The sequence below is a fragment of the Setaria italica genome, chromosome IV (genome assembly GCF_000263155.2).
Source record: "Setaria italica strain Yugu1 chromosome IV, Setaria_italica_v2.0, whole genome shotgun sequence".
Taxonomy (NCBI): domain Eukaryota; kingdom Viridiplantae; phylum Streptophyta; class Magnoliopsida; order Poales; family Poaceae; genus Setaria; species Setaria italica.
The window spans coordinates 17,261,516-17,288,862 of NC_028453.1; the positions used below are offsets into that span (position 1 = coordinate 17,261,516).

Genomic DNA, 27,347 nt, shown 5'->3' on the forward strand with positions numbered 1-27,347 from the left:
CTTGGGTTGCTGTTGTTTGAGTGTAGAGAGCCTTCAAAGAGTACACCGGTGCTAGAAGATTCCTTGTAGATTGAGACCACCTTCCCTCCACAGACTCTAGCGCTCATAGGGATAGCCACAATGCTAGAAGGATCCTCGTAGGAGGTTTCATCGTGCGCCTCATCTTGCAGCTCGTGATCCAGCGGAGTACGCGCTGGAACTCGCGGGTGATGGGTGATGAGTGCCGCGGTCTTTATCCCACTCACTTAGAGGTGGAGGTGTGGCCGTAGAGTGGGTTGGCTCGGCAAGGCTAGCAAAAGAGCAGCCTTGGTTCCCTCTTTGCGCGGCCCGCGGGATTCATCGTTGCCGCTGTCAAGGCAGCGGCGGTGCAAGAGTAGCTGGCGTTGCCTTGGGTAGAGGACCTGGATATGGCTGCGTTTTGCGCAGCTTCCTTGCGTGTAGGTCCCTCCCGTTGTAGTCGGCAGACCTGAGTGGCCTTGTGATATTGTAAAAGCCTGAGGCTTAAATGTAGCCCGCCAGTAGGTAGTTGCTTGCAGTCCTCTTGTATTGTATTTCGAGTACCTGTACTCGTATGTAATCTTGATGTAACTTTGGTCTTGAGTAAAGAAGTACTCTATCGCTGAGGCTTTGTACCAGAGCTAGAATGCCTGTTGAGTTGGTATTCTGGAGTCAAGAGTAGTATATCTTGTAATTGGTAGTTGAGCTGTTGGCTCGAGTAGTTGACGAGTTTTTGCTTGAAGCAATTACTCGAGTTCTGCTACGGGTAGTAGCGACAAAGGTGTTCTATATTCCAAGAATTTGGTACTTGTTCTCCTGAGAGCTCTTGTAGTCTGTAAGACCCGGGCCCCGTAACCTTGGATACAATGTAAGGGCCTTCCCATGATGAATTGAGTTTATGTAACCCTAACGTGTCTTGAATTCGTTTGAGGACCATGTCGCCTAAGTTGAAAGATCGTTCTTTGACATTGCGGTCATGGTAACGTCGTAACCCATCAAGGTATCTAGCAGATTGTACTAGCACTGCGCATCTTGCTTCTTCTAGACTGTCTATATCTGTTCGCCTTGTTTCTTCTGCCATTTCTTCGTTGTATTGTTCGACTGAGGGAGATTGCCACATGACATCTGCGGGTAATATAGCTTCTGAGCCATATACGAGAAAATATGAAGAGAGCCCGGTAGTCTTGCATGGTTGGGTTCGTAGTCCCCATAGAGCATTGGGTAAGTCCTTAAGCCATTTGCCTCCATTTGTGTTGCCGACGTCATGTAGTCGTTTCTTAAGAGCTTCGAGTATCATGCCATTGGCACGCTCGACTTGTCCATTGGCTCGAGGGTGAGCGACCGAGACATAGCGGACGTCAATTCCACTATTCTTGCAGTATTCCCAGAAGTCACGATTGTTGAAGTTGGACCCCAGATCTGTGATGATCCTATTTGGAAAGCCATAACAGTGTACGATTTCATCCAAGAAGTCGAGGACTCGATCTGCCTTGGGGCAAGTGACTGGTTTGACCTCGATCCACTTGGTGAATTTGTCGATTGCGACGAGTACTCGGTTGAATCCTCCTGGCCCAGTTGCCAATGGCCCTATCATGTTGAGCCCCCAGCAGGCAAATGGCCATGTTGGAGGTATTGTGAATAGCTTGTAGGTAGGAACATGTTGCTGTTTAGTGAAGAATTGACAACCCTTGCACTTCCGAACTAACTGTTTAGCGTCAGCCAGAGCCATTGGCCAGTAGAAACCTGCTCTAAAAGCCTTGCCGATTATTGTTTGTGAGGATGCGTGGCTTCCGCAGATCCCCTTGTGAATTTCTTCTACGATTTCTTGGCCATCTTCAGGGTAACACATTTCATGAGTACCCTTGATGATGTACTTTTCCTTTAAAGCTTGTCTCCGACTAGAACGTAGTTTTTTCCTCGCCGGGAGATTTGTTCGGCTTGATTTTTGTTAGAGGGTAACTTGTGATCTTTGATGTAGTCGATGAAGGGTGTCCTCCAGTCGACTTCTATCATCATGATTTCTCGAGTGACATCAGTAGTCTGAACTACTGGAGGTGTAACTTGTTCAGATATGGACGGTTTGTGCAGTTCGCGTACGAAAATTCCTGCTGGAACCTCTGCACGGGTTGAGCCCATTTTTGATAACACATCAGCGGCTACGTTGTTGTCGCGGACGATGTGATGAAATTCCAAGCCTGAGAACTTGTTTTCTAGTTTGCGGACTTCTTTGCAGTAAGCGTCCATGTTGTCTTTGTTTCGATCCCACTCGTCATTGACTTGGTTTATAACGACTAGTGAGTCGCCGTATACCAGAAGTCTTTTGATGCCGAGGGAAATTGCAAGACGAAGACTGTGTAGTAGTGCTTCGTACTCAGCTTCGTTGTTTGATGCTTCCCAAAAGATTTGTAGTACGTACTTGAGTTGGTCTCCTTTTGGGGAGATGAGGAGTACGCCTGCACCGGCCCCTTTGAGTTTGAGGGATCCGTCGAAATACATTACCCAGTGCTCTGGCCTCTCGACTGGTGTTGGCACCTGATTTTCAGTCCATTCAGCCACGAAGTCAACCAAAGCTTGGGATTTGATAGCTGTCCTTGGTCTAAAGTCCAAGGTTAGAGCTCTGAGTTCAACTGCCCATTTGGAGATTCTACCTGTGGCATCTCTATTGTAGAGGATTTCACCAAGCGGGAAGTTAGAAATGACTGTGATGCTGTGTTCTTGGAAATAATGGCGTAGTTTCCGGGAAATGAGCAGGATTGCATATAGGAGTTTCTGTATCGATGAGTACTGAGTTTTGGAGTCCGAGAGTACTTCACTGACAAAGTACACAGGTCTTTGGACTTTGTAAACGTGGCCTGGTTCAGACCATTCAACTACTATCATTGTGCTGACGACATGAGTAGTAGCTGCTATGTATAGGAGCAAGTCTTTGTTTGGAGATGGAGCAGTGAGTATAGGAGGCTTTGACAGAAAGTTTTTGAGTTGCGTCAGTGCCTTGTCTGCCTCTTTTGTCCATTTGAACTTGTCCTGTCATTTGAGAAGCTTGAAGAAAGGTAGTCCCCATTCTCCAAGTCTTGAGATGAACCGATTGAGAGCTGTCATGCAGCCTGTGAGTTTCTGCACATCCTTGATGCTAGCTGGTGCTTGCATGTTTGTGATGGCAGATATTTTCTTCAGGTTGGCCTCAATGCCGCGATGGCTGATGATGAACCCGAGTAACTTGCCAGAAGGTACTCCGAAGACACATTTAGTAGGATTGAGTTTCCATCGGAAAGCTCGTAGACTGGAGAAAGTTTCCTCCAAGTCGGCGATGAGTTCCTCCTGGTTTCTTGTTTTGATGACTACGTCATCCACATAAGCTTCAACATTGCGATGTAGTTGTTTTTTGAAGCTTATCTGTATAGCTCGTTGATAGGTTGCTCCTGCGTTTTTTAGTCCGAAGGACATTGTCTTGTAGCAGAAAGCTCCAAATGGTGTGATGAAGGCTGTTTTAGCTTGATCTTCTTCTTTGAGGCTTATCTGATGATAGCCTGAGTAGTAATTGAGAAAACATAGTAAAACGCACCCAGCAGTGGAGTCCACCACTTGGTCGATCCTAGGTAGCCCGAAAGGGTCTTTAGGACAGTGCTTGTTGAGGTCGGTGTAGTCGACGCACATTCTCCACTCGTTGTTTTTCTTACGAACGAGTACGGGGTTGGCTAGCCAGTCAGGGTGAAAGACTTCTTTGATGAACCCTGCCGCGAGTAGCTTGGCTAGCTCTTTTTTGATTGCTTCTCGTCTGTCTTGAGCGAACCTGCGGAGTCGCTGCCATTTTGGAGTAGCCTTGGGATCAACATTTAGAGAGTGCTCGATCAGCTCCTTGAGCACACCGGGCATGTCAGCTGGTTTCCAAGTGAAGATATCGTGGTTAGCCCGAAGGAAACTGACAAGCGTGGATTCCTATTTAGGATCTAGCCTTGTTCCAATCAGGGCTGTCTTTGAGGAGTCACCCGTCTGGAGATCGACTAGTTTGAAGTCTTGCTCGCTTGCGGGTTTCACCTTTGTAGACCCTGACTTGTTTTCTGGGATCTCGAGTTCGGTTGGATGGAGTTTCTTTGAAGCTGTGAAGACTTGTTGCATGGGACTAGGTGCTTGAGAAGTCGCGGCGATCTCCATGGCTTCAGTGTCGCATTCGTAGGATCGCCGTAGATCTCCCCGTAGCGTTAGTTCTCCCTTAGGCCCTGGCATTTTGAGTACCAACTAAACGTAATGTGGTATGGCCATGAACTTGATGAGTGCTGGCCTTCCGAGTATGGCGTGGTAAGATGTCTCGAAGTCGGCGACTTCAAATCTGATATACTCGGTGCGGTACTGCTCCTTAGTTCCAAAGGTAACTGGAAGGACAACTTGTCCAAGCGGTATAGCTGCGTTTCCAGGTACGATGCCATAAAAGGGTGAATCTGTTGGGGTGGTGGTGCGGGTAAGTCTTGCATGACTCGACGCATGCTGTAGCAATCTATTGCCGAGTGCTTGCTAGTCGAGTGCCATGGGCACTGCTTTTTGAGTAGCTCGGTGAAGGTTGGCCCTTCATCGTTTTTACGGGATCCTGTTTTCCTAGAGTTGGTCATGGCAGCAACGGTGTTGTCAGGCTTCCTTTTGCGATTCTGATTACTCGAAAAGTTATTTCGAGTATCATTGTGTCAAGTTCTATCCTGGTCATTGGTGTTATCGCATCCTCGGTTGCGATGAGAGCCAAACCTTTCGCACTCTTTGTCTTCTTCGTCTGCCCACTGTTGCACCATGACTTTGAGGTCTTTGACGTTAGCTGGTATCGTCGATCGAAGTCTTGGTATGTTCGCCAATCATAGAGTCCGTTCTGGAAGCACTCGATGACGCCTGTTTCTGAAATGTCAACTATAGTTGCCTTCTTTTCGAAGAATCATCTTAAGTAGTCATGTAAGGTTTCACCTTCTTTCTGCTTTATTTGACTCAAGTCGATCTTGTTGCCTGGTATAGCCATGGACCCGGCAAAGCCTTTGTCAAATCGGCCTAACAGTCGATTGATTTGGGTTTGAGGGACTCGAGCCATGTTAGTGGTCCGGGTTCCATGCATATGGGAAAGTGGATAACTTTGGTATCATTATTGCCCCCGGCTGCTTGGACCGCGAGCGAGTAGCATCGTAGCCATTGAATGGGATCTTGCTTGCCATCATACTTGGTGATTCCCATTGGTTTGAACTTCTCGAGTAGTCTTGTTTTCATTACCCTATTTGTGAAAGTAGGAAAGTGGTTGTAGTTGTCAACTTCTCGCTCACGCCGACTGTTAAGTATTTCTCGTAGATCACTGAAATTTGACACTTTGTAGTTTTTTCGAGTAGGGCGAATACTTTTTACTGAGTTGGTGCAGCTGACTTCTCCAACATCCTTATGGCGTATTGGGGCATTGTGTTTACTTGGGCCTTGGTTGTGTTGCCGAGGTTGGTTGACGACTTTGTTGTCGTTTCTTTGAGCATTGTTGTTGTTGGCTGCAGCTCCTCTACTGCCTTCTTGATGAGCTGTGATGCGAGGAACAGATGGGATTGGTGATTCTTTGTCAAGTAGCTTGTAAGCTTGCTCTGCGAGTTGTGCGATTAGTCCATTGCCGCGTTGCACGAGCTAAGCTGTGGCCTCGTTGTCTCCGTCTCGGGGTATGAGCGTTGTTAAAAGATTGATAAAAGCGATTGCTGCGAGTGGAGTGGTATGTTCTTGAGCCTGAACTGCGTCGAATGCTCTTTCAAGGTTTGTGATGGGAATATTTGTAGCCATCATCTACCGTCGCTTAGCCTGAGTAGCATTGCGCATCCTTCTTTGGTTCCTTTGATCGGAGGTTTCATTTTGTGGGGCGTCAGCTGTAGACTCGTCTTCCAAGATGTTGTCGAGTTGTGCTAATCGCCTGGGGGTTCTGTTCTGGCTAGTACCCAGGTTGTTATTTTGAGTAATAACAAAGACTTCCCTGTCTGGGTAGTAGCTTCTGGAGCTTGATGTTGCAATCTCTATGGAACTTTCCTCATGGTTAGAAGTGAGTGGGACGCCTTCCTGGTACGAGAGGTTGTCTATGTGAGCAACAAGGCGTGACTCATAGTCGCGAGCAAGGGATGGTCGCATTCCTAGCCAGTGAATGAATCTGCCTTGCGATGTTGTAGTTATTACCAGACCCTGGGCTAGTCCTGATAATGGTATCTCTGGGAGATAGACTGAGTCGGAGTCATCATTTTCGTCATTCCCGAGTTCGAGTTTGAATTCGAGTGAGGAAACTCTGGTGGGCTTCGGCTGCATTGCGGAGTCCGTTTGGAAACCGTTTTGGAGTTGAAGTCGATTTGGGGAGCGACTGGGACCGACTAGTCTGAACCGAAGTCGAGTCCGACGTGTAGTCAAACTTAAGGTTGTTGACTTTGAAATTTTGGTTTCTGCTGACCGAATCCTCCGATTTCTTCTCTTGGACGTTGATGATGTAGTGCCGGAACGATCCAGCACCATCGGCGATGCAGAGCCAGGATCCAAAGACGAAGGTTGCGCCTGCTTCGATGGTGAAGACGGGCTTGATGACGATCGTTGCTATTGAGTTCGCACTAAGAAACTCGACGAGCGCCCCTACCTGGTGCGCCAGCTGTCGGTGTTTTAGACTGGCAACCTACCTAGGGGGTACCCTAGGTGGTCTTTTGTGCGGTAAGGGCCGTCGAGAATCAAGGAATCAATGGTGACGCAAGGAACACGATTTAGACAGGTTCGGACCGCTAGATCGCGTAATACCCTACATCCTGTGTATTTGTTTGTATTGATCTTAGATGCACTTGGAGTTGTTCTATTTGAGGGGAGTCCCTGCCTACCCTTATATACACGGAAGGGTAGGGTTACAAGTCCAAGTCCTAGTCGAGTATAATTACAGAGTTCTACTCGGTATGGCCCAAGTAGTTTTCCATATGCATACTTGACTAGTCCGAGTGGGATAAGCCTATCCCTTTGTCCTGATCACATCCGAGTACGTCCCTTAGTGGGCCGTCCAAGGTCTACTCGTGGGCCTAGGGTGCATGCCCGACACCTGTGGAAGCACAGCTGCGTCGGCATTGAGAAGGGCTAATGATGATGTTGGGATCTAGCAGTGCTCCAGATTGGGTCATCTCAGTAACTGCCAGGGCCACTCATCCATTAATTTCTTCCTGCATTCTTACTTCTTGTTAATGTACTTTAGCTTCTGACATGTGCCGCCAACTCTCCTCTTGCTGTTCCTTTCTTCTCTTCTGGCTTGTACGTGTTGATGTCCTTACGGAAAGCAAATTTCCACAAAATGACCCCGAAACCTCGGCAACATCCTGGGTGTTCGAGATTCCCGAGCGCCAAAGTGAGCTCATCGTTCTCTCTATCAATCTTGAACTTTCCCACTTTAGCATCTTCAATGTTTTGGATAAACCTTTCAGCCTTCTGGCGTATTATTTCATTGAACATAAGTGTCCTATCCTCTTGGCTCAGGTTGCCTCCGTGAGCGTAATACCAATTCTTCAATCGATCGGGCCAATCAATAGTCACTGGTACGATACCTCGATCGAATAGGTCTTGTTCCATCTTTTTCCACTTGGGAATTTCACTCATGTAACCACCTCACCCTAGATGATGATGGTACTCCTTCTTGTAGGCATGGGTTGAGTAGACATGAACCTTGTTCATACTACCTTAACTCATCTTGTATTCTAGAAATGAGTTCCAGTGGTCCCTTAACTTTGGACACTCATTAAAATCTGGAGTTCGGGCCTTCTTGATAAAGTTGGCATCCAGATTCATCTTGAAGGTCCAGAATTGGGTTGCTATTTTCTTCAGCATCCAATCTTTCACAACTTTTTCTTCAATACTATCAGGAAGTATGAAGTGTTTCTTGACATCTGCCCACAACATATCTTTCTATGTCTGTGGGAGCACGTATGGATCATTTTGTTTACCCTTCCATTCTCTAATGCTGATGGGCATGTTGTCTCTTACCATAGCCCCGCATTGACTCACGAACTTTCTTGCCATATTTTCAGGAGCAATTAGCTGGCCCTCTTCTGCTACTTCGGTCATGTGAAGCATTCCCTCCATTATCTTTGTACGACCTCGTGGCTTATTTCGCCTCATCGATCCAGAGGGCTAAAAGTTCAAGATTCATTAATTAGTCCATAGTAATAATGAATATGAAATTATAGATGAGGTAAAACAATAAAAATGATATATACCTTGCCAGAACCTTCCATCACGGCAAGGTTTTGTTCCGCATTGTCATCAACGCCATGTTCCAGCTCATTATTGCCATCATCGGACATGTCGAGGAACATGTCTGTTGGCTACCCTCATCCTCAGTGTAGGTTCTTGGAATGTTGGAGCCACTACCGCCAGCAATAATCTGCTCCATTATATACCCTGCATCCTCCCCGTCTCCCATGTCAACTTAATAATGACATTAGTTACGAACATGTAATCATAGATACATTAAATTAAAAATTGTATTAGAACGTACAAAAGGTCCTTGTGAAATATACACATGAAAATTATCTTACTTGCTCTTGAAATTTTAAATACAAGATACTGGGAATTGAAATGCCTCTAATAAGATTTCTCACAGTAACCCCGCAGATTACTACAAGTGATGCATGTTACATACTGGAACTTTGATCAACCATAAATTTATAAAATACCTAATATTTGCACATGGATGCCAAAAAATCCAAGTGCGTGACTGTTTATTTTCTAAATGACCTTTTGTTCACGTTAACTACCAACGAGTTCCGAAAATCAATATCACACTAATGACATGAATATACAATCAAAAGAAACTTGTGAAATATACAATTTTTCTAAGTATTTAAACTAATTTGTACAATTTTTCTATAGGTATTGAAATTAATTTGTACTAATTTCTCTAAGTATTTAAACTAATTTGTACAATTTTCCTAAGTAATTAAACTACTAATTTGCACTAATTTTTCTAAGTATTTAAACTAATTTGTACAATTTTTCTAAGTATTTCAACTAGTTCATACTAATTTTCTAAGGAGTAAATGTAATTTATACAAATTAAAAATAGTAATTACAGACTAAAAAAAGTAAAAAAAAGGACCCTTGCATCAGCAAGCCTCGTTTCGAGGGGGATGGCTCGAGGGGTGGGCGAACGGCGGGGCAGCGCGGCGCGGACGGCGGGACAGCGGTCGGGGCGCGCGACGGCGTAGGCGGACGGCGGACGGGATGCGAACGGCAAAGGGGCATGATGGCGGATGGCGGATGGGGCGCGGGTGGACAGCGGATGGGGCGCGCGCGGACGGCGGCCGGGACGCGGACGGGGCACAGATAGATGGCGGTTGGGGCACGGGCGGACAGCGACCGAGGGAGACAAGCAAAGATGACGAGGTGGTGGATCCAGTGAAGTGAGGGAGATGAGGCAGGGGAGAAGGGGACGGATGATTTAACCTCACCGCCCTATCCTGGGTTGACTTTGCAAGTGGGACTAAAGGGCCTTTAGTCCCAGTTGCAAATTCAACACGGGACTAGGTGGCCTTTAGTCCCGGTTGCAATTTCCAACCATGACTCAAGGGTGATTTTCGTGCAGGAGATGGAAAAGCACCCTTTAATCCCGGTTGGAATTTGTAACCGGGAATAAAGGTCCCCTTTTCATTTCCCGCTGCTTTTGTAATTTTAATTTTTATATGTTTTCAGTTGTTTTGCACTGGTTTTGTTAAAGAAAAATAAAAACTTTACATATTTTGAACATCCAAAAATATATTTAATTAGCAAGTATATTTAAAATAAGTTTGAATCAGTTATTAATTCTATACTAGTTGATTAAGTTTTTAAAATAATTATTTTAATGCATCACTATCATCAACAAACTCTTCAATTAAACAATTTCAACGTGGAAAAAATACAATTGATGTATGTGGTCAAGTTAACATTGTTTATATTGATCGAACAAAGGTTCATCGTAGAGCATTACAATATAATTCAAAAGTTTTGATGCCCATAGAGCATTACATAAAGGTGCACCATATTTAGTGCATTATAATGTAACGTTAAAAACTTTTTCTTGACGAAAGTTCCATGGTCATGATCGCAGCATAAGTACGAAGCTTCTTCTTTGGCTAGCATGATGCTTGGGTCAACTTCAACAGCGAATGGAGGCATGCCATCAAACTAATCATAATCATCTAACTGGTCTGTTTTATCCTCGACTCCCACGATTTTTCTTTTACCTGGAAGAACTATGTGGCGCTTTGGCTCCCATAGTTTTTCTTTATCTTCTTTATTTTTCTTGAGTTTGCTAGACATGTCCTTCACATAGAAAACATGATACACATCATTGGCAAGGAAGAATGGTTCATCATTGTATCCAGTCTTGGTTAGGTCCACTATTATCATTCCATACTGATCTTTCGTTACGCCACCTACAGTTAGCTTCACCCATTGGCAACAAAATAGATGGATGTTCAGCGGTCCGTATTCGAGTTCCCAAATTTCCTCTATGAAACCATAATACAATTCCTTACTTTTGTTGTTGTCTATGGCATCTATACGGACACCACGGTTGGTGCGTTTTTGGTCTTGGACTCTCGTGTAAAATGTATAACCATTTATCTCGTAACCTTTAAATTTCACGATTGTGCTAGAAGGTCCCTTGGCTAACCAAACGAGTTGTTCGTGAATCGTGGAGTTACCCGTAAGGTGTTGACGCAACCAAGAGGGAAATGTATCCATGTGATGACATATAATAAAGGCATCGGATTTCGTCGGGTATTGGGAAAGTAGAATCTGCTTGTGTTCCTCGATATACGGAGCCACAAAGGATGATTGTTGTAGAATCGTGAAGTGTGTTTTGTGGAATAAATCACTCTCATCGCTCAAACTTGAATTCCTTCCAAGGGTGCCCATTCCCCGTAGCCTCCCCTCGTGGGGTGATGTTGGAACCCCAACTGAATTAATTGAGTCAATAAAATCAACACAAAACTCAATGACCTCCTTTGTTCTATGTCCTTTGGTGATGCTTCCTTCTGGACGGGCATGATTAAGAACATAGTTTTTTAGACTAACATGAACCTCACGAAAGGCCATATATGGTGCAGGAATACTAGGCCGAGAATAGTAATCTCTTTAACTAGGTGAACCAAGAGGTGCATCATAATATTGAAGAAGGATGGTGTAAATACCAACTCAAAGCTGACAAGACATTGTACCACATCGTTCTGTAGCTTTAGTAGCTTGGTTGGGTCAATCGTCTTCTGTGAAATCGCAATGAGAAACGCACATAGCTTTACGAGCACCAATCGTACATTCTCTAGTAGAATAGCCCTCAGTGCAACCGGAAACAACTGGGTCATCAACATGTGGCAGTCATGGGCCTTTAGATTTGTGAACTTTTTTTCTTTCATATTTATTATTCCCTTTATATTCGAGGAGTACCCAGACGGAACCTTGATACTTTTCATGCATTCAAGCATGCTATCCTTCTCTTCCTTGCTGAGAGTGTAACTAGCAGGACATAAGTAGTGTTGTCCTTTATCTCTCTTTTCCAGATGTAGGTCATCTCGTTGCTTCATACATTTCAGGTCCTGTCATGCTTCCAATGTATCTTTTGAGTTCCCATAACAACCCATGAAGACTAACACGTTCACGCAAAGATTCTTCATCAGGTGCATCACATCTATTGCGTTGCGGACCTCTAGAATTTCCCAATAAGGTAGCTCCCAAAATATAGACTTCTTCTTCCACATGGGTGCATGTCCATTATCATCGTTTGGAAAAGGTTCACTACCAAGATCCTTTCCAAATACTACCCTTACATCCTTTATCATCTCAAATACACAATTTCCATTATGGTGTGCAGGTTTTTTACGATGGTCTGGCGCCCCTTTGAAATGCATTCCTTTCTTTCTTAACAGGTGGTTAGCAGGAAGAAATCAATGATGGCCCATATACACAACCTTCCTATAGTGTTTCAAATACATGCTGTCTGTGTCGTCTAAACAGTGGGTGCAGGCCCGATATTCCTTATTTGTTTGTCTTGAAAGGTTACTTAGTGCAGGCCAATCATTGATGGTTATGAACAACAATGCTCGTAGGTCAAAGCTCTCTTGTTTATCCTCATCCAACACACGTACACCTTCTTCCTTCCAGAGTAGTAAAAGTTTATCAACCAACAGTCTTAGGTACACGTTAATGTCGTTGCCGGGTTGTTTTGGGCCTTGGATAAGCACCGACATCATAATGAACTTCCGCTTCATGCACAGCCAAGGAGGAAGGTTGAACATACATAGGGTCACAGGCCAAGTACTATGACCACTACTCAACTCACCGAATGGATTGAATCCATCAGTACTTAAACCAAACCTTATGTTCCTTGCATCACTTTCAAAGTCCAAGAATGCTCTATCAATTGACCTCTACTGAGCCCCATCCGTGGGGTGTCTCAGCATCTCATCTTGCTTATGTTCTTTTTTATGCCATCGCATCAACTTAGCATTCGTCTTATTTCTAAACAAACACTTCAAATGTGGTATTATAGGGAAATACCACATCACCTTCACGGGAACTCTCTTCTTGGGAGGCTACCCCTCAATATCACCAGGATCATCTCGCCTGATCTTATACCGCAACGCTCCACACATAGGACAAGCTTCCAATTTCTTGTATTCATCACCACGATAGAGGATACAGTCATTAGGGCATGCGTGTATCTTCTGAACCTCTAATCCCAGAGGGCAAACAACCTTTTTAGCTTCATATGTTGTGGATGACAATTCATTATTCTCAGGAAGAATGTCCTTTACAATTTTCAATATCCCCTGAAATGCCTTATCGGACACACTATTTTTTGCCTTCCATTGTAATATTTCCAGTGTGGTACCCAGTTTTTTATGCCCTTACTTGCAATCTAGGTGCAATAAATTTTTTATCATCTATCATGCACTGCAACTTTTCTGATTCCTTCTCAGTTTCGCAATCTCTTTGTGCATCCCGTAGCACCTGACAAAGATCTTCAATAGGGTCGTCTTCTGCAAACTCTTTTTCATCAGCCTCGCCCATTGTAGTATCTACAAAAGCTTGACCTAAAGCCTAGTCCAGAAAGTTGTTATCATCCTCCTCTTCTTCGCCATCTTCCATTATAACCCTTCTTTCGCCGTGCTTGATCCAAATCAAATAGTTAGGCATGAAACCATATCTAAACAAGTGGTTGTGAACAGTCCCCCAGGAGAAGTAGTCCTTCTTGTTACTGCATTGGAAGCATAGACAACATATGAATCCCTTTTCTGGCTTGTTGGCTTTGGCCACTTTGAGAAAATAATGCAAGCCATCAACAAACTCCTTGGTCCGTCTGTCTGCGTTATACATCCATTGCCGATCCATCTGAATCGTATTACGTGAGAAATGGATATACATCTTCGTATTGGATAAAGAACTTGATCAATATTGATAATTTACACCAATCAACCTTCATAAATGATGAGGACACCATGAGTACATCTACACCAGCAGCACCTCAGGCGCCTCCAGTTGCTCCTCCACCTCAGGCGCCTACAGTTGATCATTCAGTTGGGCCAATCACTCGGGCCCGTGCGAGAGAATTAAACTTCATCATGCTGTTAAGGAACGAAGGCCCAGCGGAATAAGAAGATGGCCCAACAGGGCAGCCTAGGTGGGAGCCGCAGCCCTCCCCCTGGTCACGCGCGCCCCCCTCCTGCCGTGGCGCCTCCTCCGGACTCCAGGGGCTGCACCCCCTTTATTTAGTCGGAGTCCCTTTTGTTTACAACTTGAGTTTTGTTTTACATCTAGCTTTAGCTACTCTCGAACATGCGCAAATACGTGCTGTTCTTGTGTGATTCAGAACTCCACCTTCGAGTGATATTTAGATTGCTCGCCTCTTTTTCTTGTTCGTTCTTCGATTGCGGATAGGAATCAATCTTCGTGATCAGGCTGATCTTGCGCTGGCAAGGTTGGTAACCACATGGAGTTGGTTCAGCGATTGCATTGGCGCTTCAGGTTCGCTCGTCGTAGTCAGATCGTGAGGGTCTATTTCCACCAAGTCGAATTTATCTCCACTCACCGAAAGATCGGGCACTCCGACTCTATCAATAAAGATAAAAACAATTCACATAAAAATTAGACCAATCAACATTCATATCATTCACTAGGTCGATAAAAAGAAAAATGCTAGAATTCTGGAACCAGACAATAAAATATATATACACTAAAAATTACAAATGCTCAATGGTGGACTTCACGTAGTCAATTATCCTAAAATAATGGTACAACATAGCAGAATGTTCATCCTCCAAGCCATCTCTGCACATGACTCAATCTTCTATGAAATCTATGAAGAGTCACCTCTGCTCCTCCAGTACCAGAAAATAATGGTGCAACAAAAGATCTTTCAGTCCACATACTCAGGCTGAATATCATAAAGGAATCTTGAAATAATTGTCCAAATATCTTTTGGAGCAAGTGTCACATTCTCATAATAGAAGTATGGTGGCACACAATAGCCCGTCTAGGCAAAAGATCTGTTCACTGAGCATGGCCCATTTTGGCAAGCCAAAACCAACCAAAAGTCAATGGGTCAAGGTCAGTAAATAGATCTCTGCCTGAACAGGCTATTGGGCCACCGTACATCTATTATGAGAATGTGGCTCCAAAAGGCGTTTGGAAAATTATTTCAAGATTATTTTATGATATTCAGCCCTAGTTTGTGGACTCGAAGTTCTTCTATTCTACCATTATTTTTGGATTCTTCACTTCATGAAGTCCACTATGTAGCGTATGTAGTCTTTATTAGTGTATCTTTGTTGTCCTATTCCAAAATTGTAGCATTAAGTTGACCGGTGTAATTTTCATGTCAATCTAATTTAACATGCAAACTGATATGAACCCGCTAGGGTTGATTCCCGATCTTTCAATGAGAGGCGTGGGATAACTTGATTGGTCGATGGAGACGACGTTCACGGCCCGACTACAGCCTTCCAAGCTGCGTCTTCGCAACCGATACACCACCTCCAATGGCTGTCGCGATCTTGTGGAGCGCGTCACCCGGCCACTAGGGCACTCATCCTGCAAGCAATCGAAGAACTAGCAAGAACAAGGATAATAAGTACTGAATTTACTAGATGAAGATGAAGGTTTCCAACTCAATCTCAATAAGGTAGGGTTCCGAAGATAGCAAGACGGACGACTGATCCAGCACGCGCGCTTACAAGCAAGTAGCGAGAGCTAAACTTGATCTAAACAAAACCCAATCTGTTCGTGGCGGCTCTAATCCTTATTAATACCTAGGAGGATGACCAGAGGGGTGTTGGGGTCGTGCTCCAACCCTAGGACATGTCCCTAATGGACCCAACTTGATACACGGCCCATTGGGCCAAAATAAGGTGACGCAGCACCTCTGGACAGAAAACCTCTTGGTAGTATTTCGATGATTTCAGTCGACTCAGAGAAGTTATGGATATGATTCCAGATCCATATGAAAATAGACTTCATAAGGATTCCAAGAAGTACTTGAACACATAAAACAGAGTCCGGATGAGGTCATGGCGGCCGTTGCAAGTTGGGCCAGAGCTGCAGTCCGAATCCAGCACCAAAACGTGTTAGATTGGATCTCTTTCTTTCCTTGGGCCAAAATTGACGTGGTGGCCTGGTGGAGGATGTTAGGAATACTTGGACTTGGCCCCCAATCTACTTCTTTGGTCCTCCATACCTTCCATGTGTGTTTAACACTATTTTTGATCCATGTATGTATTTCTGAAATTGATAACGAATACACATCATGGTGCAGCATCACTTCATCAAATGTATCACATATAATTATGATAAATAATTGTTTCACCTCGAAGTTAAAATATGCCAATATGGTTGTATCCGAGCATGTGATATCCTTATCATTCTCCCCTTCTTGGCTGCAAGTCATCCTCGACTTGCTCCAATGGCATTCTAAGGTGCTTGTTTTGATGTTGGAGCATGGAGCGACGACCATGCTACATTGCCACAACCAGTAATGCTCCCCTTCTTTGGTCTTACCCTGTTGCATATGGGAAAAACTAGAAAAACTTTGCAAGACATTATTAGTGTTAGTGCAGCTCTCTATTTGATCATGGTATTGTAGCCCAAAAGGATATTTCAGATTGGAGCAAATATAAACTTTATGCACCAAATATTCTCCTTTGCTATCATATTTGCCAATTGCATGAAGCGAACAATGATTAAAACTTGGCAAACCAGAATCAAATTTAAGTTTCTCTTTTAGACAATATAGATTACACAAAACATCAAATTCAATATAGCCCAAAGTATTTAAAGAGGATAGCAAATTCAGTTCATCTTGTGCACAAGTAATAGGATAAAAAAGCTTATCTTTAGCACATTTGTATGATTCCAAACCAAAAGTATCACACTTATTCACTACTTGTGGTATAGGAGTAAAAGAATCATCAGCACACAAGTCCTCTTTATCACAAGGAACAACAAGTAATTCATTTTTTGACAAAGGAAAATCGACAATGGGTTCCACTATTTGTTGCTCTACATTAGCATGCAGAGTGGACAAATTTTGGACATTATGAGTCACATCATTCTTGCAATTATTCATAGATACTAGAATCTCCTTTTCAGCATTGAGAGCAAGACAAAATAATTGACCAATATGGCTATAAGAATTGTTAATTAACAAGGTTTGAATTTCAAAATTGAGCCCTCTCATGAACCTACTCATAACATCTTCCATGCACTCATCTAATCCACCAAAACATGATACAAATTTTAAAATCATAGAAGTATTCTTTCACAGTCCTACTATCTTGCCTCATGTTGACTAATTTTTCAAGCAAATAATTAGCATAATATTCAGGAATGAATGCATCTCTAAAAAGACATTTGAAGTCTTCCCAAGATTCTAAAACTTTGTTACGCCTACAAATGTGTTTCCATTGTAGTAAGGCAAATTCAGTTAAAATATTAGAGGCAATATAAATCTTTTGTTTCCCAGATAGGTCATGCTCATCACATTCATTATCTACTTTTAACTCCCAATCAATATAAGCTTCAGGATCATACTTACCATTATATAACGGCAAGTGTTGAATGACATCCTGAATATAAGGGTCGAGTTTCAACAGCTCAAAAATCTCCGTATCACCTGCCATGATTAGTAGAAAATAAAAAACACAAAAATAGTATTTATCCTCCTATCAACTACTAGGATGTGTCGGTTGTAATTCTCTCAAACTCAAATTGTTTCACACAAGCTCTTACAAGTTCTTACCAAGCCAAACAGGAGGTGACGGCAACCAACAAGTCTACAACCGTGGAGTGAAGTGTATCGGTGCCGCAGCAACAAAAAACCTGTCATGCTGTAGTCGAATATGTGGAGCTGTAGGTGGACTTAAGCAAGGAAATAAACTACCACCACGTTAGTCACAAAAGCAAGTTGAGTAATCATTCAACGGTGGTATTGTGCTGGTCCTAGGCTAAACCATGCTAGAGACGTGAGCCTAGGCACAAAGGTAGTCACTGAAAAAGAGCAACTAGCACAGCATGAAGAAAAACAATAGATTCACATATTCAGGCCCTTCTTTCTTCTCCTTCTCTTATCCTTTTTCTTTCTTTTTTTTTCTTCTTTCTTTTCCCTTTTTTTTGTAGGAGCCTTAAACTTTTGTGTGGTACTATAACAACCAAAACAAAAAGGCTATCACACACAGCCCCTTTGAATTCAGATTTAACAACTCTTGTAAATACAGCAGATACGAAAATCTCTAGGAAGATTGCGGAGCGCTCGGAATGAATTTTGCTATAAGGTCAGATCCGTTGGAAAGAAGACAACTTCAGCTTTCTAGATTGTATTTAATCTCCCAAATCGAACATCATATGGATCCGTGGTGGTAGAAACGCAGCAATGATGTATATGGTGATGGTGGATGTCGTGGTGACCAAAACGTGATAGAACTCAAAACTCTAAAGGAAAAGATACTAAGACCAACAACTCGACACAACCGATGCAACCAAAAACTCAACAAGCCCTAACTAAGCAGTGCTAGCAAAGGCTCAAAGGGTTTATAGGATTGCAGGTAAACTAATCTACTAATTTTTTTTAGCTTTTTTTGGACTATGGGAAAGTAAAACAGCGAAGGATTGGAAGTCTCTCACCGATAAACCTTGCTCTGATTACCAACTGATATGAACCCGCTAGGGTTGATTCCCGATCTTTCGATGACAGGTGTGGGATAACTCGATTGGTCGATGGAAATGATGTTCACGGCCCGACTATAGCCTTCCAAGCTGCGCCTTAGCAACCGATACACCACCTCCAATGGCTGCCGCGATCTTGTGGAGCGCGTCACTCGGCCACTAGGGCACTCGTCCTGCAAGCAATCGAAGAACTAGCAAGAACAAGTATAATAAGTACTGAATTTACTAGATGAAGATGAAGGTTTCCAACTCAATCTCAATAAGGTGGGGTCCCGAAGATAGCAAGATGGACGGCTGATCCAGCACGCGCGCTTACAAGCAAGTAGCGAGAGCTAAACTTGATCTAAACAAAACTCAATCTGTTCGTGACGGCTCTAATCCTTATTAATACCTAGGAGGACGACCAGAGGGGTGTTGGAGTCGTGCTCCAACCCTAGGACATGTCCCTAATGGACCCAACTTGATACACGGCCCATTGGGCCAAAATAAGGCGACGCAGCACCTTTGGACACAAAACCTCTCGGTAGTATTTCGATAATTTCGGCCGACTCAGAGAAGTTATGGATATGATTCTAGATCCATATGAAAATAGACTTCATAAGGATTCCAAGGAGTACTTGAACACCTAAAACGGAGTCCGGATGAGATCATGGAGGCCGTTGCAAGTTGGGCCAGAGCTGTAGTCCGAATCCAGCACCAAAACGTGTTGGATTGGATCTCTTTCTTTCCTTGCGCCAAAAGTGACGTGGTGGCCTGGTGGAGGATGTTAGGATTACTTGGACTTGGCCTCCAATCTACTTCTTTGGTCCTCCATACCTTCCATGTGTGTTTAACACTATTTTTTATCCATGTATGTATTTCTGAAATTGACAACGAATACACATCATGGTGCAGCATCAATTCATCAAATGTATCACATATAATTATGATAAAGAATTGTTTCATCTCGGAGTTAAAATATGCCAATATGGTTGTATCCGAGCATGTGATGTCCTCATCACAAACTATTCAATAACTTGTAGCAATGACCAAATTCTATTTCTTACACCTACAATTTATTTACAAATTAATCATACAAACTAGCAGAAAAGGTTGACTTCACGTAATCAATTATCCTAAAATAATGGTACAACATAGCAGAATATTCGTCCTCCAAGCCATCTCTGCACATGACTCAATCTTCTACGAAGTGTATGGAGAGCCACCTCCGCTCCTCCAATACCAGAGAATAGTGTAAGCACATTCATGCCATGTGCGGACACTATTCTCTGGTATTGGAGGAGTGGAGGAACCAGCTCTTTAAAATGTTCCTCCAATACCAGAGAATGGAGAGCCACTTCCGCTCCTCCAATACCAAAGAATAGTGTAAGCATATTTCTGCCATGTGTAGACACTGTTCTCTAGGATTAGAGGAACGGAGGTGGTACATCCATTACCGGTCCATTTGCATCGTATTACGTGAAAAATGAACATAGGGCTTCGTATTAGATAAAGAACTTGATCAATGTTAGGTAGGGGAAAAAATAGAGTAAATGTGTTTATAATATTTAGTCCTTGCAATAACCATGAGATAAATAAATTATTGGTTAAAGAAATACAATTATTGTTAAATTACAGTGACATGAAATATTGTAGCAATGACCAAATTCTATTTCTTGCACCTATAATTTATTTACCTTAATTTTATTGCAATGACTAAATATTAAAAACATATTTACTCTATTCTTCCCATACCTAATATTGATCAAGTTCTTTACCTAATACGAATCAAATATAACAAGCAAGCTATCCATCAAATTCTAGCTCAAAAACATGTATAATAAAAATCGTCTCCATTCTCCCTCATTCTAGAAAAACTCATTTTTCTCTATCTCTAAAGCATAAAACAAAGTATAATAACAATAAATGAAGGGAGCATGAAGTAGCTAACATTTACAACACTTTGGATGAGTGAAATCCCCATGGAAATAAGGAAAAAAAATCGAGCAGCACCTCCCTAAGGTTGTTTGCTCGCCATGGAGAGAAGGAAGAAGCTCTCGGTCTGGTGGAGTGGCTTGGGCTCTAGGAGGAAGAAGCAAGGGGTATTTATAGGTGAGGAGTTTTTGTCCCAGTTGAAAATTCCAACCGGGACTAAACCTTTTATCCTGGTTGGAATTACCAACCGAAACTAGGGGGCTTTTGTCACCGTCGGTGCTAGATTTTTTTTAGCCGTTACAACAGGGACTAAAGGGGGGATTTTGGTCCCGGTTGGTCTTTATAACCGGGATTAAATCTCTCCCCGTCGGTGGCTTTCGGTGGTTCATTTTTGACCCGGGACTAAAGACACTTGAGTCCCGGATCCAAAATCAACCGGGATAAAAAGGGTTAGATAGAAGGTGAGTTCTCTACTAGTGCAGTTAGCACATGCTTCCGAACCATGTCTGCATAACGATGTGATGACAAAAAAGTCGAATTGATTTTTCCTAAGTTTTGTTGATTTTTACTGTTTTTTTAGCCCGGCCTCTCCAACGCAAGGATGGATTAGCTTGGCCTCTTGCACGTGGACGGACGGACGGGACTGAGGTTTGAAACCACGTTTTTAGAAGGTGCGTGGTTTGATTTGGTGGAAATGATGTACGCATGCGGTTTAATTTATCCTGTTTGGCATGGCTCCAACTCCGGGTGGAGCTGCTCCACTCCAGAACTCCACATGGAGCCAGCTCCACTCCAAAACTCCAGAATAAAAATGGGGTGTTTGGCTAGATGGGTGCTCTCAGCTCCAAAAAAGATCGATTTTCAGTGTGGATTGCCATTGTTGCCCCCCAATTAAGGCCCCACTTGTCATCCTCTCTATCCTATCTTCTTCTTCCCCTTTTTCCACTGCACTGTGCCGCACACGGGAGACCCTCCACGGGCGGCGGGGTGGGCGACGACGGGGGCGGCAACGGGCGCAGTGACGGGCGGCGGGCGGCGGACGGCGGGCGGCGACGGGCGGCGGGGCGGCGACGGGCGGCGGGTGGCGACGGGCGGTGGGGCCGGCCAGCCACGAGGGCGGCGATGGGCGGTGGGGCGGCGACGGGTGGCGGGGCCGGCCGGCCACGAGGGCGGCGACGTGCGGCGGGGCCGGCCGGCCACGGGGGCGGCGACGGGCGGCGCCGGGCGGCGGGGCGGCGACGGGCGGCGGGGCCGGCCGGCCACGGGGGCGGCGACGGGCGAGGCTCTGGCGGCAAGTGGGGCTCGGGAGAATAGAAGGGAGAATAGAATGAAACGTTTTTTTGTGTAACCAGTGGCATTGGTGGGTAATTACCCACCAACTCCACGAGGAGGTTAAAAAGAGAGATTTCTGGAGTAGCAAAAGAGGTGCTCCAAAACTCCACCTCCATTTGCACTACAGCTCCATGGCGTTGGCAACTCCATGGAGTTTTGGAGTTGGGGTGTTTGGCTGAATTTTTTGATGAAGTTGCTGGAGTTTAGGAGTGGAGCCGTGCCAAACAGGACCTTAGCCCTGGAAGGTGGTATACTAGGGGTGGGATGGTCTCGCGTGAGATGACATGATTTATTAAAATAGTTTGGTTCAGTTATGGTTAGGTTCTTTGACCATTAGCACCTTTACCCACTACCCTGCCGCCGAGCTCTCCAACAACCAACCTCGTGCTCCACAGGGATGGCGGTGGCGAGGACGGCAGCGGAGGTTATGTCACATGCCTCTACGATTTCTTTAGCACCCGCATCAAACTGCTAACGGATTACAGCGATGGCATCGTCGTCACCCCCACCATAGATCGCTATCTCCAAGCGAAGAACTCCCAGATCTGCACCCCGCACCACCTCGATCCAGTTCCTTCCTACCATGTTATAGATGGGTGTGTCATCTTCTCAAGTGAAATGCTCAGTTAGCACATGCTTGCAAATCATTTCTGTATAATGATGTGATGACAAATAAGTTGAATTGATTTTTCCTTAATTTTGTTGATTTTTACTGTTTTTAGACCGGTTGAATTGCTTGTGGGCCTCTGCAACGCAAGGATTGATTAGGTTGGCCTCTTGCACGTAGATGGATGGATGGGACTGAGGTTTGAAACCATGGTTTTAGAAGGTGCGTGGTTTGATTTGGTGGAAATGATGCACACAGTGCAGTTTCATTTGGTCTTGGAAGGTGGTATACTAGGGTGGTCTAGCGTGAGATGACATGATTTATTAAAATAGTTTGATGATTGCGTTCTTAGACCATTAGCACCTTTACTGGTGTGTATCGGTGAGGCCCTGGGACACCACATTTTTAGGGTGGTTTGCACCACATCAACGATGTTTACGTCGTCCTTCCATCGCCCGCATACGTGCATCATCTATAGATTTTTCTATCTACTAGAATCGTGCCCATAGTGTTGCTACAGGCATAAAAGATTTCGGCGCAAATACATAGAGCATGGGAAACATGATTTTTTTAGATACATAAGAATCAATTTAATCAGGTTTATAGCCAACATGGTGTCAGATTGTTGAAGTAATGAAATGGTCGTGAACAACAGTCTATAACCAACAGCCATGACGAAAGGAAAGTGATTGCTTGCTTGTGTCAACACACTTGTAATAGAAAATAATATAAATAACATATCTGCTCTTAGTTCATACAAATAAGTACAAGGTCACAGAATAGATACAGGATCTCGGTGTCTTGGTGATACATAGTTGACTAAAACAAATGTTCGCAAGCATGTTTACGGAGATACAGATGCAAACAACCATTCTACTATACATATATGCAAATGAAACAGATCTAGGTTCATAGATATTATTACGCATCTAGACATATATTATATATATATAAGTGTATAATAATATCTATGAACCTAGAAAAGCTAAAACGACCTACAATTTGGAACGGAGGGAGTAGCATATAGTGTACTTGAAAAAACAAATGGCACTTGTCCTTATAAGTAATACACATGACCTGACTATGAGGAATACAGTACAATTGCATACTTCAAGAAATGCAAGAGACATTTACAAAGGTACATACATTCTTCTCTGGAAGTGCACATCTAGTCTTCTGTCTATCTCTTTTCTTGATTTCACATATTTCTGAAGTCGAGTGAATACAGAAACTGTTCTCTAAATTTCATTTTGATGGCCCACCTCCAATGCAGCCAGCTTACTTCTGACTTGTTCCTGAAGAACAAATATCATAGATGATGAAGAGGTTTTTAAAAACATAAACAATGGGGTTCCAAAAATAGTCAATGCTGTTCTATCAACCAAGAAAAATAATTTCATCAGTGAACCTAGTGCCCTAACATGGTGAAAGGAAACACAACACATGTATAAGTTCTATTGCTACTAAAGTATGATGATAAGTAAATTACAATATGAAATGTCTTCTGTTTCAAAACAATTTTCAGATCAATTCACCAAGTCTTACATCCACTTGATGCCTGCTCATCTTTGCACATCTGGAACATGCTCCACTCCTCGTCACACATCTAAACACGTATATACAGTTCAGCATGGCGTCCTGCTCCACTGTCCCAGTTGCCTGTGGCCATCCAGCACGCCGAAGAGTAACATGACGGATGCCGATTTGTGAGTCTCTTCAGCTTGAGGAGAATTCCAATGACTGTTGCATAGGTCAGGCTCATTGATTCAAGCCAACGGTACAAAAATGAGAAAAAGGGAAGGAAAATTCAAGGTTAAAGCGCAGAGCTACTAAACAATTATATACACTAAACTGAAGTTTATTTTTCTCAGAGACATTGTGGTTCACCTGGTAAAAGACTTGGGAACTGCAATAATGTATTATAGATATCTTTAGTATTATAGATATATTTTCATTATTAGTCGATCACACAAGTAACAGATACATTTTTTCTTCAAGAAGGAAATTAAGTTATATTTTCCAAAGTCATATTAGCAATGCCTCAAATAAAATCTGATGCAGCAAAACAATGCAGAAAAAATAATTGTTACGTACGGGTTAACCGGAGCCGCTTATTTATTTCCGTCATTAGTTCGGTAAATTGGCAAGCTAGCCATTCCCTTGGTGTATGTTTTTTTAAAACACAATATAATGTTAGTGGAAAGACCAACACTCATATGGAATAGCTTTTGCTATATGGTTGTTCCCTGTTCCTTTTCTATTTGTGATCTCAACATTTAGCTCCTACAAAGAAGTGTAAGGACATGATGACACCCTAACGACTCCATATTTCCTCCACCAATTTAATATGACTAATTAGTGATCCTCTGGTTGAACCGGGATGGGGATGAAGCAGGATGGAGATAGCATTATGGTTTCTGTATCACATTCCAATTCAAGCAACACCCACAGAAAAAAAGAGTAGAAGCTCGTACCATCTCTGTATGTGCCCTGGGTGTGATAAGCCAACCAAGCATCTACTTTAAGTCGAAACACGTCCAGGGACTTGATGATCCAGTTCAACGCCGACGTTTGCCAGGGCTGGCCAAATTTCTTCTCATTGTAGCTCCTTAGGTTACCACAACCACCAATTTGCCTAGTGATCATAGTAAATCTAGAGCAAATCGAGATGCAGTATGCAAACCTTGATGAGGTAACAGGACATCCTCATGCTTCTCCAATGCGTTGCACTCACCATCTGTCAAAACAACAAGCCAGATATTCAAGCTTGTATCTATATGAGAATGCCCGTGGGCAAGCAGCGCTGAGTGTTCACATGAGCAAAACAACAAACAGGTACCAGGCATGGTGAGGTGACCTCACCTTGGGTTCCATGTCACGGAAGGAGTTCACAACTGGCAGCGCAAGCCAACCCGCCCACATGTAGCGTTGAAGGAGTGACAGATAGATAGAACATTAAAACAATTATATAGGGAGGAAAAAACCAATCACCGTTGACGGAGACAGACATGCCGACATCAGCCTGCTCCTTCTCCTTCTCCCTATCGCCGCGCCTTGCATCCATCGATCATCTTCAAGCTCACCTTCTAGTAAATCTCATCTTCACCTTCTTCCTCTTCTCCCTAAATAAAATCCTGCAATACAAAAAAATGTAAACTCCATGGCTCCGTGCAAGAATCGGGAAGAAAAGAACGAAAATGTCTTGGCAAGCTATAGTGTACATCATGTCAACATTTTTTTCTAAACGGTTCAGAATGAGAGTTCAGAGTATATAATGGGCATCTGAATTAGATCACACAGAACGAGAATAAGTCAAATTCTGAGAATCATACGGGGATGAATTGATTGATCTGAACGATTGCCAGAATAACCATGTTGCCTTCACTTTAACCCCTTCTATAATGAGGCAGATATTTAACTGACGAAAACTCTCACATTACTAAAGAAGAGTACGTTCTTATTATTATGTAAATAAGTTATAACAAATAGCCAAACCATGAAAATAGTCCTGAAAAAGAACAGCAAGCTCCTGTAAGCAGATTCGACAAACAAGATTACAAATTGAGTGAGAATAAGTTGTATGCATGTACCAATGTACGAAATTGCGGGCTATGATAGGTAGCGGAGGTGCTGATAACACTAAGAGCTGCTAGAGCGCGCTTTAGCATCCACTAATCCAATTAGCAGACTAATTAAGAAAAGGAAAAAAGTTAACTACTACAACAAATACGAAGGCCCAAATGAGAAATAGATGGCCCAAAATCCTCCCCTGCTGACTGAGATGTGCAAGCCCACGTGAACTTCCCCACGTCCACATCCCCTTCCTCCCTGCCTACCTGCCTTATCCTAATCCCATGGCGCTTCCTGCCGGCGGCTCCCATCCATTCTGGCTACCGCTGCTCCTTCCTCACTCCACAGCCTCGCGCTTCCCGGCCGCTGCTCCCTCCCCAGCTCGCGCTCTCCTGCTGCCGGCCTGCTGCTCCCTCCCCACCTCGCGTTCTCCTACTGCCGGCATGTACCTGTACCAACACCAGAGGGACCTCCAATGGTTTGAGACTTTGAGCACTTGCTTGCTGCAGCAGACCAACCCAAGGTTCTGTGAGCTATGGCCACGCATTAGACAACGATGACGCACAGGATCAGAGGTGGGTGGCATGAGCAGAGCTGGCGACTAGAGAGGACCTCGGGTGGCCGCAAGCATGGTGGAGAGATAGCAGATTCAGCGTAGCGGTGCTAAATGACGTCAGTCGCTAAGCAGTTTAGCGCCGCTAATTCCCGCTTTAGCTGCCATAGCAGCAATAGCGCTGTAAAGTGCCTTATCCAGGGGGCATGATCGCCCAACCGCAGCGGCACTATATAGCACGCTATTTCGTATATTGATGCATACCTTCAAAGCTACAAATTATACCAAAATTGTGTTTTTAGCTCCTATGCATGGTCATGTGCTCCTCGGATCACCATATCTACAAGAAATTATTTACTCCAATATAACAATTAGTAATTAGGGGAAGTACAGAATCTGTTCTATAAAAAATATATTTTCAAATGATTAAAAACACTCACCTCTCCCAACAGTATGCATGGTTTTCTTTCCTTCTCTTTTGTCGCCGAACAGGCAGCACGCTTCATCGTCGGTTCCCTCTGCAGGCTTCAGGTTTAATAATGGTGCTTTCATAAAATTGATGTTTACACTAACATTCCAATAGGCAATAGTAAACACCAGAGGGTAAAGGTGAATAAGCAAAAGTATACATGCATGCTAGTTATTGATTTATTAAGTCAGAAGTAGGCAACCATCGTCTCCAACCTTGGCATATATGTAAATTAAAAAAAATCAAAGAAGAAAAATGTTGCACAGTGTAACTTGAATGAATTAGATAAGAGATCCATTTACTGCTAATGACAGAAAGGTTCCAAACGGAATGAAAGAATTGAGCTCTACAAGCGGAAGAGATAAGTATGTATATGTCCTCCTATCAGTCATACATATGTCTAAGTTCATATTTTAAAAGTAAGTCACTCAGAAAAAATAGAACAGGGCACAATGTGGGATGCAGCAAGCTACTGTAGTATCTAAATAAACAGTCTGAAATTGAATAAAAGAACAAGATAATTATAAATGTCTACGTAACCTTTTTTTAGCTGACCTCTCCAGAAGTCTGCACAACTGATAAATGAAACTATCAGTGGTGGACTTTGGTCAGTTTGCTTATGTGAAGCCAACCAAGGGGATGGGAAACAATATCAGTTATCAATAGTTGCATATCACAAGTACAATTTATCAATGGTTGTAGATCAC

The 27,347-nt window shown here is 43.4% G+C and overlaps 1 protein-coding gene across 4 annotated transcripts; it reads right to left on the reverse strand.

Annotated features, from left to right (window-relative positions):
- Positions 1-23,061: 23,061 nt before the first annotated feature.
- On the reverse strand, positions 23,062-26,517 carry LOC101758782. Of its 4 annotated transcripts, none has more exons than XR_001163812.2 (5): positions 25,885-26,509; positions 24,911-25,182; positions 24,523-24,785; positions 23,594-23,788; positions 23,062-23,343 (listed from the first exon to the last, which is right to left on the reverse strand). XR_001163812.2 is itself a non-coding variant. In XM_012845152.2 (4 exons), exons 1-4 carry the CDS (start codon positions 24,968-24,970, stop codon positions 23,655-23,657), a joined length of 366 nt encoding a protein of 121 aa, XP_012700606.1. In that variant the 5' UTR covers positions 24,971-26,517; the 3' UTR covers positions 23,355-23,654. The 4 variants fall into 4 exon arrangements, 1 of the variants encoding a protein (XP_012700606.1); XR_001163813.2 differs by having other exon boundaries at positions 24,523-24,628; positions 24,732-24,785; positions 24,911-26,508; XR_215045.3 differs by having other exon boundaries at positions 24,911-26,508.
- Between the last annotated feature and the right edge of the window lie 830 nt (positions 26,518-27,347).

What these genes read in the sequence shown, in the direction of transcription:
- LOC101758782 (XM_012845152.2), bottom strand. Translation starts at nt 24,970, where the DNA reads ATGTGGGCGGGTTGGCTTGCGCTGCCAGTTGTGAACTCCTTCCGTGAC. An exon ending in TCCGTGACATGGAACCCAAG is followed by an intron (nt 24,786 to 24,910) that starts GTGAGGTCACCT and finishes TTGTTTTGACAG; the next exon opens with ATGGTGAGTGCAACGCATTG. An exon ending in CCAGGGCACATACAGAGATG is followed by an intron (nt 23,789 to 24,522) that starts GTACGAGCTTCT and finishes CCTATGCAACAG; the next exon opens with TCATTGGAATTCTCCTCAAG.